Source organism: Chenopodium album, chromosome 22 (assembly GCF_948465745.1).
Source record: "Chenopodium album chromosome 22, dcCheAlbu1.1, whole genome shotgun sequence".
Lineage (NCBI taxonomy): Eukaryota > Viridiplantae > Streptophyta > Magnoliopsida > Caryophyllales > Amaranthaceae > Chenopodium > Chenopodium album.
The window spans coordinates 14474590-14490720 of NC_137855.1; the positions used below are offsets into that span (position 1 = coordinate 14474590).

At 33.0% G+C, this 16131-nt stretch overlaps 1 protein-coding gene across 1 annotated transcript; it reads left to right on the forward strand.

Moving 5' to 3' along the window:
• The first annotated feature begins 7067 nt into the window (after positions 1-7067).
• Positions 7068-10171, forward strand: LOC145604001 (putative disease resistance protein RGA1). Its single transcript, XM_081659960.1, has 2 exons — positions 7068-7307; positions 7460-10171. Exons 1-2 carry the CDS (start codon positions 7068-7070, stop codon positions 10169-10171), a joined length of 2952 nt encoding a protein of 983 aa, XP_081516086.1.
• The last annotated feature ends 5960 nt before the right edge of the window (positions 10172-16131 follow it).

The following is a 16131-nucleotide window of genomic DNA, read 5'->3' on the forward strand; positions in this document are numbered from 1 at the left end:
AAGGTGTAAATTAGTGATTCGGATTAGGGTTTATGGGTTCAAATAAATTTGGGGGTTTTGATTTCTAGGGTTTAGGGCTTCAATTGAGTTCTAGGTTTTTGTTATTTTGACTTTTAGATTGAATTCAATTGCATTTTAATTACTAATTGGCCATTGTAATTGGTAGGATGTCTAATTGACCATTGTAATTGATAGGATGTCTATATTTGGGGGTTTTAATTTCTAGGGTTCAGGGGAAGTTTTAGGGAGGAGAGAGAAGGTAATTAGGGGAGTTAATTAAGTGGAAAAGGTGAAAAAGTGGGCTCCATTAAAGTTTTATTGGACGGAAAATGTTAATGGGTAGTGTTACCCAAACTTTTCTTAACTTGTGAGTAGTTTTTAACAATTAAAAAAAAAAAAAAACGGGTAGTTGTTCTTAAATGATCCTATCTTTAGGGTAGTTCTAGACAAAATTTCCTATTCTTTCTCTTACTTTTCTAAATTTTTTATTCCTAAACATACTACTTATATACAGAGTATTATTTTACTCTTTTACCTAAAACTCTGCGCACAATTTAATATGCAGTAAAAATAACGTAGGATGTATGAAGTTATCAATATATTTGGACATATGTCATCATGTCAATGTTTTATTAATTTCAAGCTACTATAAATAGAAGCGTAGTGTGGAGAAATGATGGGAGAAATCGAGGCAATAAGTACAATAAATTTAAAACGAGTATTTCTTATTATTTCAGAGAAATGGATAGGGTTTCATTCAACCTTGTTATTCTTGCTTTTTTAGCATTCATGCTGTATACTGCAACAAGTTAGTTCGTTAATAATTTCCTAAGTTTTATTTGAAATTGTTTGTTTATTTTGTTAAGTTCGTTTTTTTTTTTTTGACAAAGAAGTTCGTTTTTTTTAACTATAAAGAAATATTGATATAATAATAATGAACTTTATATTGTACTCTTTAGATAGTAAATTGCCATTGGTTTCACTAATTAATACATTTTCATTGTATGAATGATGCAGCACCAGTAGTTGGAAGAGCGACAACATCTTCTGCTGAAGAACTGCCATTGCCATTGGTTTACAAAATGAAACCGGAGAAAATGGCAGCGAACCGAGTAGTCCAGCCAATTGTTGATATCCTTGAGTCGTCTATGAAGAAAGATTTACAGTGCGTGGAACAAGGCTCATACTGTAACTTTTATTTTGGACCTGATTGTTGTTCTAATTTTTTGGCATGTGTACCACCGGGCATATTGGTGGTGTGTGTGTCGCTTAATAAAGATCAATCACTAACTACCCTGCCATCAAGTGCATCAATAATCAGTACAGTAGTGTGTAATATGCTGAACCTGTTATATGAATAATATGTCATCGCTCTGTGTTCAGGCTTAATTAATAGTACACACAAGCTAATAATTAAGCAGAATAGAATAAAAGCGTGACAAAACATGTAAGGTTTGTAATAATACAAGTGTATCTTAATAAATGATGTATTTTTATACATGCTTGTATGGATTATGAGAAGAGTTATTATTTGTGCATTTCTAATTCTATGCATAACCCTACTAAGATTAACATGAGTAGTTAAGTACCCAAAATTATGTTCAAAATAATATACCTAGATTGCCTTTGCCTAAAAAGTAAAAATGATCTTTCACAAATATTATAACAATGCTAACAGAATAGGAGTACAGTCGGTTCGAATTCTCTGTCCCATGATTTCCCCGGCATTCCATAGACCACTTGTTCTTACGGGTTAATTTCATTAAATAATTTAATTTTATTCCTTTATTTTAGGATAGCTTTTTTTTATGAAATGCAATTTTAAAAATTTATTACTATCTCCATTAATTGTTAACTTTGAAATATTTTATATCTCTCAAATAATACCCCAAAGTTGCAATATAACAATTAACGGAGATAGTATTTCTAATCCCTGCTATTCGATCTTTCTCTCCCCTTCAAATCCTGTAGTTTTTTTTATTTTTTTTTTAAAAAAAGTATAATTTTCATCTTCTCCATGAATTTTGCTACTTACAAATTTACAATTAAGAGGTAATATAAGTTATCTCCTTAAACAATTGATATTTATCGCAAATGGCAAGATCGTAAATAAATGTGTAATTATTGTATGGTATATAGGTAAAAACAACTAATTGTGACAAACTATTTATGATACCATGACAAATTAATTATGAGAGAATAGCTTAGCTTGATTATTATTCATCAATAGGTAGAGTATTTATACAAAACTTACAAACATAAGATAGGAAACAATATTCCTAAAAAATATACTACCATAATCATAAACCCTAAAGATATATTCTCTAAATAATATCTTAACATAAACATCCTAAATATATTATTCTCCTAATAAGATCAATACGGAAAATATATCACACATATATTTATTTTCCGATATTATCTCTAACACCCTCCCGCAATCGTAACGGCAGTAACACGAACGTTGCGATTGGAAATTCTTCAAATTGTTGAAGCCGAGATGCACACTCTTGTGATGTCGCCTTCAAATTTTTATTTTTATTTTTATTTTTTTTTAAAAAAACATTTGCAGCCATGTTTCTTTCTTGGTATCCGTGGTTTTCTGTCACGGCCCTTTGCTGGTGTCCGTAGTCTTTTCTCACGGCCCTTTGCTGGTGTCCGCAGTCTTTTGTCACGGCCCTTTGCTGGTGTCCGTAGTCTTCTGCCACGGCCCTTTGCTGGTGTCCGTAGTCTTCTGCCACGGCCCTTTGCTGGTGTCCGTGATCTTTTGCTACAGCCCTTTGCTGGTGTCCGTGATCTTCTCCCACGCCCCTTTGCTAGAATCCATGGTTTTTTTTTTTTTTTAAAAAAAAAAATAAAAAGTACGAGATAGTAGTTTTGCCCCAAACCGGTACTTGAAATAGCTTTTAAAGTAACTATTTTGCCTATAATATTACAATTTTACCCCTTGTTAAATGAGCTGTGTTTAACCTTAATCTATATGAAAAACAATCAAAATATAATTTCTTTTATGGTGTTAGTTAGGGTGGTATGAATTGAAGGGAGAAAATGTATGTCAATGACGTGTCATGATCATACATTCATTTGTTTATTTAATCTTAGTATTTACTTTTATTATTTTACTCATCAATTCGTGTTTTATAAATTAAACTTTAATTGATTTCTTTTACTAAAGTTTTCTCAAGCCATTATTTTTTTCTCACAAGTTTTTACCACTCATTTAAAACTTTCTTAAATTTTATTCTTTGTAGTTTGTCTTCTTTTAAAGTTTTTTAAAATTTTACTTGGATGCTCTTTCTTCTTCTCACTTTACACACCTTTTTTCAATTTTTTTCAACTGATTGTTCTAGGCAAATCTCAGAAAGTAATATCTTAGAATTTGCTAAAGGTTTTAGAAGGTTTAATAATCAAATCTGAAAAAAAAAGAAAAACCAATACACAATTAGAATTTTACTGAATTGATCTTATTTTACTGAAATGAACGTATTTTTACTGAATATTATTTTTGAGAAGGTATTGTGTGCGTACGGACGCACGAACTATTTGGTGCAGGAGGCTTGGCTGATATATGTTACTCGTTGGCTAATATGTTTCATGTGTTGGCTGATATGTTTAATTTGTTGGCGATATGGTTTTTTTGTTGGCTAATATATACATTTTGTTGGCTGATATGTTTTTTTTCCCCTTTTCTTGGCTGATATCTTTGGCTTATATGTTTCTTTAGTTGCAGATATATATTTATTTTGTTAGCTGATATGTATATTTTTAATGTTGGCTTATATGTTTCATTTTGTTAGCTGATATGTTTATGTTGTTAGCTTTTTTTTTTTTTTTCTTTTTTTTTTTAACAGATTCATCCTTTTGTTTATTATTTATTCGGTTAGTTTGTCAAAAATCAAAATTAATATAATCATTGATAAGACCCTAATTTTGAATGGTTCAAATGGCTCTTAAAATTATTAAATATTGGATCTTGAGTATAATTTTTTTATGTTGCCCCTATTTTAATCAGTTAGACTTGGTATAGATTCAAAATTGCTTGAGATTTAATTCGGAAATTAGATTTGGAATTAAAAATGTCACGCGAAATTATTTCGGGATTAAAATCCTGAAGCATGCACCAAAGCATGGATTGGAGCCAAGCTACATGCCTGAAACAGTAGGGGCTGCTCCCCATCAATGCTAGCTACTACCCAAGAATGTGGTGTGTGTGTGCGGAAGAGTGCTGAGCAAGGCAACTGGGTTATGTGGGTGTGTAGGGTCTTTGTGCGCGAGCTTGCGAGAGCGCTGGCCTAGGGCTGCTAGGCAGCGCCCAAGACCAGCAGCACCCTCCTAAATGCGTGTTTTGATTGCATCATGCGTGGTGCTGCTAAGTAGCACCCAACAAGCTAGCACACACGCTGCTAGGCAGCACCAAACGAGTAGTGCGCCAGTTAGGCTGGGCTGCCTAGCAGTGCCCAAGCGAGTGTGCTAGCGCGAGCTAGTGCGAGTGGCTTGCGGCCGCTCAATCACCATTAGTGCACTATTTTGATTAAAAAATCGAGGTTTAGCTCGTATTTTCTCGAAATCGCGTAATTTTGACAAAGTTTACTTGATTTGTTTTAATTAAATATAATTGGATTTATTGTATTAATTTTGATGCGGGTTTTAATGGGAGCATTTTTAATTGGATGGATTCTAGAAAACAAGTCCTGACATATAATTCTATCAACTACAACTTACTTACAAGGTCTAGTGGACGCTTGACGTAGGGATGTCAATGGGGCGGGGCGGGGCGGATGTTGGTCTTCCCATCCCCATCCCCACCTAATATTTTCATCCCCATCCCCATCCCCATCCCCATCCCCGCGGCGGGTCTAATTTTCATCCCCATCCCCGCCCCACCGGGTACAACTCCAAAACCATCCCCGCCCCACCCCCCACTTGGATATCCATCCCCACCTAATCCCCACCAAAGACCCGCCTAATCCCCACCCAAGATCCACCGAATCTCCGTATCTCAAATACACAATCCTGCATAATTAATACGAATTATAAAATAAAACATTCTAAACACATTTTTGTGTTATAATATAAGTGTCGTACAAAGTATTATAATTAATATTGTATTTCACGTAATTATTTTATAAATAGTATAAAAGTATGTAATTTTGCTTTAAAAAATATATAGATGTGGGTATGAGGTAATGAGGTGGGGATGGGGCGGGTACGAAGTGGGGCGGGTGGGGCGGGTACAACTTAAAATCCACCCCGCCCCATCACCCATGGCGGGTATGGTTTTTATCCCCATCCCCGCCCCACCACCCGCCAAACCGAGACCCATCCCCGCCCCACTGGGGCGGGGATGGGGCGGGTCTCCTACTTGACCCGCCCCATTGACATCCCTAGCTTGACGGCTTCAACATCAGCCTCTTCTATCGACGGGGGTACTCTCCAGCAGCCGGACTTCTTCAAACCCTTGGAGCTACTTTCTCATTCCTCTTCTTGGCGCTTAAATTGAACAATTAAATTTTGTTTGGGAGTTGTTTTTTGTTTTCACTTTTCTGATTTTTTGAAAACAAAAAACTGAAAACTAGAAAAAGGTATTTCCACTTATCGCTTTTTAGTTGTAAAAAAATATCATGATTATAATAAAATTGACAATTTTAGATTCAGTATATGACATACTCCCTCCGTTTTTAAACACTTGCTCCACTTTTCTTTTTCAGCCGTTTTTAAATACTTGCTCTATTTCCTTATTTGGAATACTTTTACAATATTTAATTCATTTCTCTTACTTAGTGGACCTAATATAAATTATATTTTATTAAGTTCATTCCCTCTCCTCCAATTCTCTCCATTACTTTTGCTTTTTACAATTTTTCAATTCTTTCACCTACCCCACTACTTTTATATTTTATTACTTTCTCCAATTTCTCCTAAAATTCCGCGCATGGAGAAATGGAGCGGGTATTTAAAACGAAGGAAGTATATCATATAATTTTTGAAAAAAAAATAGAAAACCACAGTCATACCAAATGGATTCTTTGATTTCCGTTTTTCTTGTTTGTTGTTTTTCCATTACAAGTGACACCCGTTTTCTTTTCTTATTTCCCTTTTCTTTTTAACCGCTTTATTGGATTGCCCATTGGGCCCCTGCTAGAGCTTTTGCGGGACCTTAGAATTTTTAGTCCATTGTACATTCGAAGTAGCTAGGGAGTAGTGGGTAAGACCGTATAGTCATCAATTGAACTTTATTTTGTCTCCTTTTTGTTGATTTGACAATAATTACTCGTAGATTGGTAGTACATTGTACGTACTTTTTTTTGTTTCTTTTTACAAGTAATAAGACTTTTAAATTTTAATTAATGCTAGTCATGAGTAATCCCTTCGTATTTTAATAAGTGTAAATTTTAATTAATGCTAGTCTTCTTCGGGGTGTTTTATTAAAACAAGTAATACATTTACTATCATTCATCCCGTAGTGGCCGGTTAAACCAAGGTAAAGTGTTCAGAAATAGCAGTGCAGCGGAGACTCAAAAATCTACGAGTAGTTCTATAAAATATTCGTAAAGAAACATCTAGGAAAGCTTGTAGTAGTTTAATAAATGTATGGACATGTGAGACCATCAGACCATGTCTTAAATAAAAGAGTTAAAACGAACTAAACAGCTGTATCACATTTTACGAGTACATTTATGTAAGTGTAGAAGTTGATGAAATTTTTATCACTAATCGTACCTATCAGAAAATCTCCAGAAAAACACATTTCCTTCCTCTGTTTCTCTGCTAATTTGCTTCTATTGCCACTAGAATGGCTACTGGACTGGTGCTAAGTGTTGCTCAAACACCATGCAGCAATAGAAAGCAAGCTGTTGAGAGAGTTGTGCTCCAAATTGAGGTATGAACCCCAACTTGAGGCTCTCCGTTGCACTGTCGAAACCATCCAGAATGTCCTCCTTGATGTGGATTCCAAACAGCAGGAGCTCACTTGTGAAGGCCAAAGTTGGCTTGACAAGCTCAAGGAAGCTGTCTATGATGCTGATGATTTGTTTGATGAATTTGCTTCAGTTGCTGAGTGACAGAAGATGCATGGTGGTAAGATCTCCAAAAAGGTACATGATTTCTTCTCTAGTGAAAACCAGTTGCTTTTTGCTATTAATACATCTAAGAAGATTAAGAAGCTTAGAGAGAAGCTAGATAGCATTGCTAAAGATCGTACTGAATTTGGGTTTAGTGATGTGGTTAAACCTGTTAAGAGACATTTAAAAATTATGTCCATGAAAATAGTATTTTTGGTAGAGATGCTGACAAGGAGGCCATTATTGGTATGCTGCTGAGAGAGTCGAATTCTTGAGTTGATGGTCGAGATAATACTGTTTCTTTTGTTAGTATTGTCGGGGTGGGAGGGTTAGGGAAAACTGCTCTGGCCCAACTTGTGTACAATGATGTTAGAATTAATGAAGCATTTGATTTGAAGTTGTGGGTTTGTGTCTCTGATGAATTTACCACGGAGGATATCCTTCGTAAGATGTTAAAGTCAGCAACTGAGAAAGATCCGGGTGATATTGGAATTGATGGGCTGCAGAAGAACGTCAGAAGACATATAGGAGGAGTGAGATATTTACTTATTCTAGATGATCTGTGGAAAGAAAGTCGTGATGAATGGCTAAAATTGAGGGAGTTTATGTGTTTGGGTGCAAGAGGTAGTCGAATTGTGGTTACCACTCGCTCAAAAAAAGTAGTGGAGGCTATAGGAGATGATCCAATGTACGAGCTGAGGGGTTTATCAAATGATGATTCTTGGCATTTGTTTGAGAGAATTGCGTTTAAACAAGGGACTAGTCAGGCCGATGATTCGCTTGTTAATATTGGTAAAGACATTGTGAAAAATTGTGCAAATGTTCCCCTTGCGATAAGGGTGGTAGGGAGTATGCTCTATGGTCAAGATAAGAGCAAGTGGAAATTATTTCAAAGAACTGACTTGGCTAAAATGGGACAAGGTGAAGACAACATAATGCCGATATTGAAGTGTAGTTATCATCATCTTACTCCACAATTAAAGAGCTGTTTTAGTTATTGTGCAATCTTCCCCAAGGATTATGTCATTAGGAAAAAGTTATTGATTTGTCTATGGTCTGCACAAGGCTATCTTGGACCTATGAATGACTTGCAAAATACAGAAGATGTTGGTGACGAGTATTTTTCAATTTTATTGCAGAGATGTTTTCTCCAAGACATTAGAAAGAATCAGTATGGTGAAATTAATTCATGCAAAATGCACGATTTGATCCATGATCTTGCACAAGAAGTGGCAGGAAAAGATTCATACTTCATGGGGGAGGCTAGCACAAGCCCAATTGATAGAAAAACTCGACACCTCTCTATTTCTTGTTGGAGTTCACTCCTACTGCTTAGTCCAAGAGATGCTTTTGGCAAGTTGAGGGGATTGCGTACATTTCTTCAGCTTTCATTTTATAAGAATCTGAAGTGTGAATCAGAAGTGACAACAGTCTTAGCAAATTGCAGGCGTTTGAGGGTATTGGACTTGCACGAGCTTAGCATAAAAGCTTTACCAAGTACAATAAAGAACCTTTTACATTTAAGGTACCTTGATCTCTCTGACAATAAGGAGTTGAAGATACTTCCTGAGTCAATTACTACACTCTATAATTTGCAAGTATTGAACTTGAGTTCATGTCGGGAACTAAAAGAGTTGCCAAAGGATTTGAGGAAACTAGTCAATCTCAGGCATCTGGACACGAGCTTTTGTAATAGTTTGACTCATATGCCCTCTGGAATGGATAATTTGAGTGGTCTTTGTACCCTTACAAGGTTTGTATTAGGTCCTGAAAGTTCCAAGAAAACCCAGATTGGTCAACTTAAAGACTTAATGCCTCTAATTAATCTTAGAGGTACACTTACAATTGTATTACAAAAAGGATACGCATATGATTCAACAAACACTGATGAGGGATCTTATTTAGTAAACAAGGAACATATCAAGGCTTTGTCAGTAGAACCACTAAATTTGTATCATCCCAAAGAACCAGGAGTTGTAGACGAAAGATTGCTAGAAAGACTTGAACCCCATCCTGATCTTGAAGAAATAAAGATTATGGGATACAGCGGAACCAAATTGCCAAGATGGGTAGCTGCATTGTCAATCTCTCTCCCACGTCTTGTGAGTATCTCCCTGGTGCTTTTTCACAATTTGCAACATCTGCCAGCATTGAGTCAACTCCAGCATCTGAAATCTCTTACACTTGCAAACTTGCCCAAAGTAGAGTTGATGGAATATGATAATGTTTCTGCTGCTGCACCTTCATTTCCGTCGCTTGAGTCATTGGTCCTCCAGAATTGCCCTTGCTTGAAATCTTTTCCCGAATGTCCACTTGTGAAAGATTTTACCCTGTATGGCCTCATTGAAGATTTCACATTTACAAGACCAAGAGATTATGAAGCAATTATTGCAAATGCTGCTGCTGCTGTTGCTGCTGCCACTTCATTCTCTTCCCCTTCTTCAAGCAACAACAACAGTAATTCAGCTGGTGATGTTGTTTTTGATATAAGGAGATTAGAAACAGACAATTTGGGATTACTGAAGTCACTTTTTGGAGAGTCTATACGAAGCATTCGTAGTCTCACATTGTGCAATATGGAGATGGAGAATTTATCGAGTATTGTACAAGAGTATCAGAGGTACGGATCTACCATCCATCATCTAACTATTAGAAATTGCCAAAACTTAAAGAGTCTGCTGGGAGGAGGAATAGAACATTTCACCAACTTGAAAATGCTTCAAATTAAAGGTTGTAGAAACCTAGAACTTGAAGAAGAGAAAGAGATTCCATGGAAATACCTTCAAGCCCTCTTTTACTTGAGCTTGCAAATACTTCCACTGGTACATCTACCAACGGGCATTCAGTACTTAACTTCTCTTGAGTGCCTCGAAATTTTTTTCTGTCTAGAACTGGAAGACCTCCCGGACTGGCTTGCTTGCCTCAAGTCTTTGCGATCGCTTGAAATTAGTTGTTGTCATAAGCTGAAATCGCTGCCAGAAGCAATCCTCCCATGCCTTAAAAAACTTCGCATAGACACATGTGATGGATTGAAGGAAAGTTACAGTGAACCAGATGGAAAAGATTGGTCTAAAATAAACCATATCCCCCATCTAAACCTCTCTTTTTGAGTCATCTTCAAAATCCACTGCCTCTACTACACTTTTTTTTTTTTTTTTTTTAGGAACACTGTCTCTACTACACTAGGTAACTTCCATTAAATTTCTTTTTTCTTTTTTACTTATTAATTTCTTATATATTCTACGTAGTACCTGTAATAATATATTATTTGGTGAAATATATGCTACAGAGTATGTTTTTTGGTGGGATATGCTACCTTTATTAACCTCTTTTTTTATTGTGATTAACTGATTACCTATCAAAAAGACTTGCGTTGGCCTGGTCCACAATAATATTATTGTGGACCTGAGATTTATGCACACGCAACTGACATTAATTGAACATAGTGACCCTTATTTTTACCATTGTAGCCTTATTTTTAACATAATAACTTTTATTAAAACTTGTATAACGTTTAATATTATTGTGAACTTGAATACGACGTTATGACCCTAATATTAACATAGTGACCTTTATTATTCCTATTGAATAATATAAAAATTATTTTATTAAAAAAATTAACCTTTATAGCTTATATATTACCAAAATGACTTTTATTTCAATATAATGACCTTATTTTTATTATAGTGTGTAGACACCCATTTGTGTCTCTCCAAAACCAAACCCAGTGATGAATGCCTTTCACGTCGAACCATTATCGAATTAGGTGAAAGTGGTTGAAAGTCAAGTGTTGCGGTTTAGTTTTATTAAAAATTCTTTTCTCTCTGTTTTTGAAAATAACTCTATTTATTTGGAAATAGCCAAACCAGTTTAGTTTGGTCCATAATTAAAGTCCAATAATAGTGTAGTTGGATTACAAATTTTTCCCTAGACTCTAGTTTAGGCAACTTTCCCTACACCCCCATCATACTACGTCATTTTTACTTTGCCCCTTTTGTCTTTTTATTATTATTTTTTTTTATTTTTTTTTTAAATTTTAATTCTCATATTTCCTTCTTTACTTTTCATTCAAGCCACTGTATAAAAAATTTCTCTCTCCTCTTTTATAGAGATTTCATATTCTCTCTCCTATTTTTTTCTTCAACTTTCTCTCTCTTCTTTTATGAAGATTTCTAACTTAGTTGTTTTTCATCATGATCGTGAATTTTTGTTATTCTTGCTAGAGTTGGATTACTCGATTCGTTTAAGGATCATGTGAGTAACTTTGTATCGTTAATGCTAATTAATCAATCGTTTTTTTTTATTTTTTAATTCTTGATAAGGCTCTGTTTTTTTTTAATTATTGTTATTATTTCATTAAAAAGATTTGATTTCATAGTACTGGTTGTAATGCTTTTAATCTTGATATTTCTTTGTTTTTCTACTGTTATTGTATCATTTTAATATTCTTTTTTTTTTCCAGTTATTGCATCTTATATGAACTTTTATAGTTATTTATAATTTTTTCATTCGATTGTTTTTACCAGTTTTATGTGCTATATATAAACAACTATAGTTAAAACAATGCACACTTTTGTAATAGTAAATGTTCACTTTAGGGTTATATTTGTGTTCAGTAGTAAATAACATGTTTATTGTAGTTGTATATGCATGAATATATGTGTTTACATGTGAATTTTAATAATTATAAGTGTTTTGTAGTCTCATATACTTTTTAGGCTTTTAGCTAGTGAATATATTTTATTATTTGTTATTATACGGTGTCATCATAATGTTCAATTATGTAAAGATAAATGTTCATTTATATATACTCTATGGTAGCTTTACTCTAATTGATCAAATGCGTCATTATAATTGAATATTGTTGCTATTGGATATATATGTTCAATTATTACATGTTTTTATTATTGTAGTGACAAAAAAGAATGTTATTATTCTTGGAAAACAAGTAAGCCTAATTTAGTGGGGAAACAATTTAAATTCGAAGAAGAAAACTTATGAAATGTATAACAAATACGCATTTATGAAATTAAAGATTTTAGAGTTAGAATTGGAAAGTGTAAGAGGCGATGAAGAGATGATTCAATATGTATGAAAAGATTTATTTGTTCAAAGAAAAAGCAAGTTCCTCCTAGTGCTGCAACAAATGCTCCTAGTATTTAAAAGAATGCTCAAGCTCCTGAAGTCCCTCCTAGAGTTCCTAGAAATGTTCAAATTTCAATTATTTTAGGTGTTCAAGCCAATGATCAAGTTGTTCCTACTGTTTCAATGTACAAATTCCTACAATTGCTCAAGTGGCACCTAATATTCAAAACAATACCTTTATCCATTTGCTATTAAGTACTATTTTTCTTATTGAAATATTTTTTAAAAATTTTCTGTAAGTAAATATTTAAGTTTGTAAAACTGATCATTTAGTTTTTAAAAGTGATCATTAAGTTTTTGTAAAGAATAGTTTAGTTTTACTAATATTCTACAAGTGAATATTTAAATTTCTGAAAGTGGATCATTTAGGTTTTGTAAATGATCAAAATTGATAAACATAATACTTTACATAAAAATCACAATTTTCATATAAAATTATAAGAATAATTTTGTAAATAAATAATATTTATCAAACTTTAAACATAAGTAATTTAAACTTAAAAAACGTAGAGTAATTCTATTAACAAGTAATATCTATAAGTTTTGATTTATCAACCAACTATGAACATATCCATAAGTGAACATGTCATATATACTTTCGTTCTTTCCGCTCAGATCTTCAGTTTGTATTAGTTGAGCAATGTATTACTTCATCAGTCCTATTATTTGGTCTACCTGTTAATGAAAACGAATTATTATTAAACTGAACATTAAGTGTTATATAAATGAACATTATGTCCTACATAATTGAACATACACTAAATTATATTACTTGTTCAGCTAAAAATTAATAAGATTACTACTTGTTTATTGAATTTTACTTACATTTTAAGTCACAAACCCAGACTTTTGGCTTATTGTTTTCTTTTTTCATAGCTTTTGACTTTATACTTATATATAAATGAACAATTATCAAATTGAAAATGAACATTTATAAAAAATAACTTGGATATACATGGACATCATTCATAATATGAATTTGAGCATGTAGTGTTTTGTATGTGTTCATTATACTTAAGAGTTGTATACATTATATCTTCTCCACTCATCGTATTTTGCATATTATATATATATATATATATATATATATATATATATATATATATATATATATATATATATATATATATATATATATATATATATATATATATATATATATATATATATATATATATATATATATATATATATATATATATATATATATATATATATATATATATATATATATATATATATATATATATATATATTTTGTTCATTACACTTAAAATTATGCTTACATTTGTTCAGAAGTTTTGTTTATCGTCTCAGAAATAATTCCTTCCGCTCTGAAAAATCAAATTGAAAGAAGTAAGTTGTTTAGATATGACCAAACTTAAACATCGTTGTGCTTACACTTTGAAATTTAACAATAATTACTAACAATACTTATGTTGATGCTTCTTCGACGCTGGATTTTTCACTTTCTTTCATGAATACCATCACAAAAAAAAAAAAAAAAAAAAAAAAACCAAAAAATTAGGGTTTCTACTTTTTTTTTAAACTCTAAACATGAAAAATATACTTACTCTTCAGATTTTTGCTTAGTATTCGTTGAAATTTGTTACGATTGAACAATTTTATCTCTAATGTTGGACATTGTCATTGACTTTACTTAGTTTTTGCTGTAGTTTTGCACTTTTGCTTTTGCAGAGAAGATGAGAGATAAGATGAGAGAGAAATGGAGAGATAAGATGAGAGAGAAAATATTGATCTGAAAATGCAAATGAATATTTGATTATTTATTTATTTAATTATTTATTTATGTGTGGGGTAGGGGAAGTTAGTGGCAATTACTGTGGTAGGGGGTGGGTATTGAAACACAACGTTTCATGGGGGGTGTAGGAATAGATGCCTAGACTAGTGTCTAGGCATAAATAATTATAGTTGGATGGGGCTCGAAAAGACCTTTCCAACGATATATTATAAGCCCAATTCCGATGAATATTGAGGAAGTTATGGCCAAAATAATAAACTGGGCCCGGTTAATTATTTAAATACGGCCCAATGATCCAGAGGAGGGCCCAATGTTAATTGTTATTCCTAAAATTATTAGGATTAATTATAATTTCCTAGAAGTTTCTAGAAGGTTCTTTTTTCTAATATTATTAGATTTAATAATTAATTATTTTAAAATAGACTTTTATTTGGAGTAAAACATTATTTTATTGTTTTATTATCTTAAAAATACGTATTTTATCTTCTGTACGGATTCCGTAGATCAAGTTGATTAAAGATCGGATTCCGCGTGAAGAAAACGCGCTAATACAGGTTGTCGTCGCGCGACAGACACTGTCGCCTCGCGGCAGACACTGTCGGGTCGCGACAGAGTTGATTCCTGGCGACAACGTGTGGTTTTATTCCTTATCAAATTCTATGTTTTTCCGGACTATTTTCATTATAAATAGGGTCCGAATTCCTGTTTTCAGAATCATCAATTCTCATTAATTCTTCCTTAATTCTCTCTATTCTCTCTCTAAGCAATATAGCTTATTCTTTTTCCCTCTTGTTCTAAATTAGCTTTTTACATACAATATTCCGCATTCACAAGACTTAGAGTCTCTTAGCCAAGTTCGAAGTTGCCTTCGCCCTAGACGTGCAAGGTTTGATAATTTCTGAGGGTTTGGTCCAAAACTAGTCTAAACTTTATTTAATTTGATTTCAATTTAATTCTTTAATTATTGTTTATTATTTTCATTGAAGTTTACTAACTTGTGTATTTTGTTATTAGAAAGAGGTACGAGGCTTCAAAGTAAGTAGATTAGCTTACTCCCTATTTTATTAACAATGTAGAAAGCATGTTTATTATTGTTTTATGATTCCTAGTATCATGTTAGGATGTTATCTTATGCTTTCTAGTATCATGTTTAGGGTGCCTTTACTCTTTCTAATATCATGTTAGTACCATGTTATGTTTAAAGCTTTGATCTTTATTGTTTAGTGACATGCTTGGATTTGTTATTAATCTTGTTAGTATCATGCCTAGGATCTCGCTATTATTATCAAGCTTTATTATGCCTTATCATGCTATTATCATCGTTGTTATTATTTATTGATTTATTATTATGTTGCTTGATTATATTTTAATGCTATTGCTTGATCACACCTTTTGTGATTGTTAAAGGGAATTTGTACTTGAAATCACGCTTAATAAGATAATTATTAATTTGGTTTAGGCTAATGTGATTTTAACTCAAGTGATCGCCAATAATAGTTTTATTTGTGCATTAATATTCAACCAACATAGATTAAACAGGTTAGGTTTAATATAATGTTTGTATGTTATTCGAAAAGCGCGCATGAATACGAGCAGAACAAAGTAGAGGCCTATTTTATAGGGCGGGTCCTTTCTTTTGTAGATTGGATTCGTACCCTCATCCCCGGACCCTGTTTGGTTCAAGACCTTATGGAGTTGATGGTCCTTTTGGATTGTCTTTTGGGTTTACAAGTTCCTAAAATTTGTTGGCGACTCTTTTGCTCTCTTTTCTTTCCCTTTGGAACGCCACCATACTTTAGTGTATGATCACAGTGGGGTTCAAGTTTGGGATCATAATGCTTGAAATATTCCCTACATAGTGACTTTTTTTTTTATTAATAAAACAACCATAGTTTATCTTATATTAGTGGTCTACAACAAATTAGTCTTAACCAAGTTCATTTAAGAATATGTGATTACTTATTAGTACTCGTATTATGTTAACGGACCCTTCTACAATTTACTTACAAGTATTAGGAACTTGTAAACCATTCACAGGGTGAAGGTTAAACTCTTTTAACGATCCATGAGATCATTAACTCCAATAGGTCTGGAACCAAGACTGGATGTTTGGAGATGAAGGTACGAATTCAATCTAAAAGAGAAAGGATTAGCCCTTGTTGG

Excerpts from the sequence above, each read along its gene's own strand:
- LOC145604001 (XM_081659960.1), top strand. The coding sequence starts at position 7,068 with ATGCATGGTGGTAAGATCTCCAAAAAGGTACATGATTTCTTCTCTAGT. Across the intron at positions 7,308-7,459 it reads TGACAAGGAGGCCATTATTG|TTGTGGGTTTGTGTCTCTGA; the intron begins GTATGCTGCTGA and ends TTTGATTTGAAG.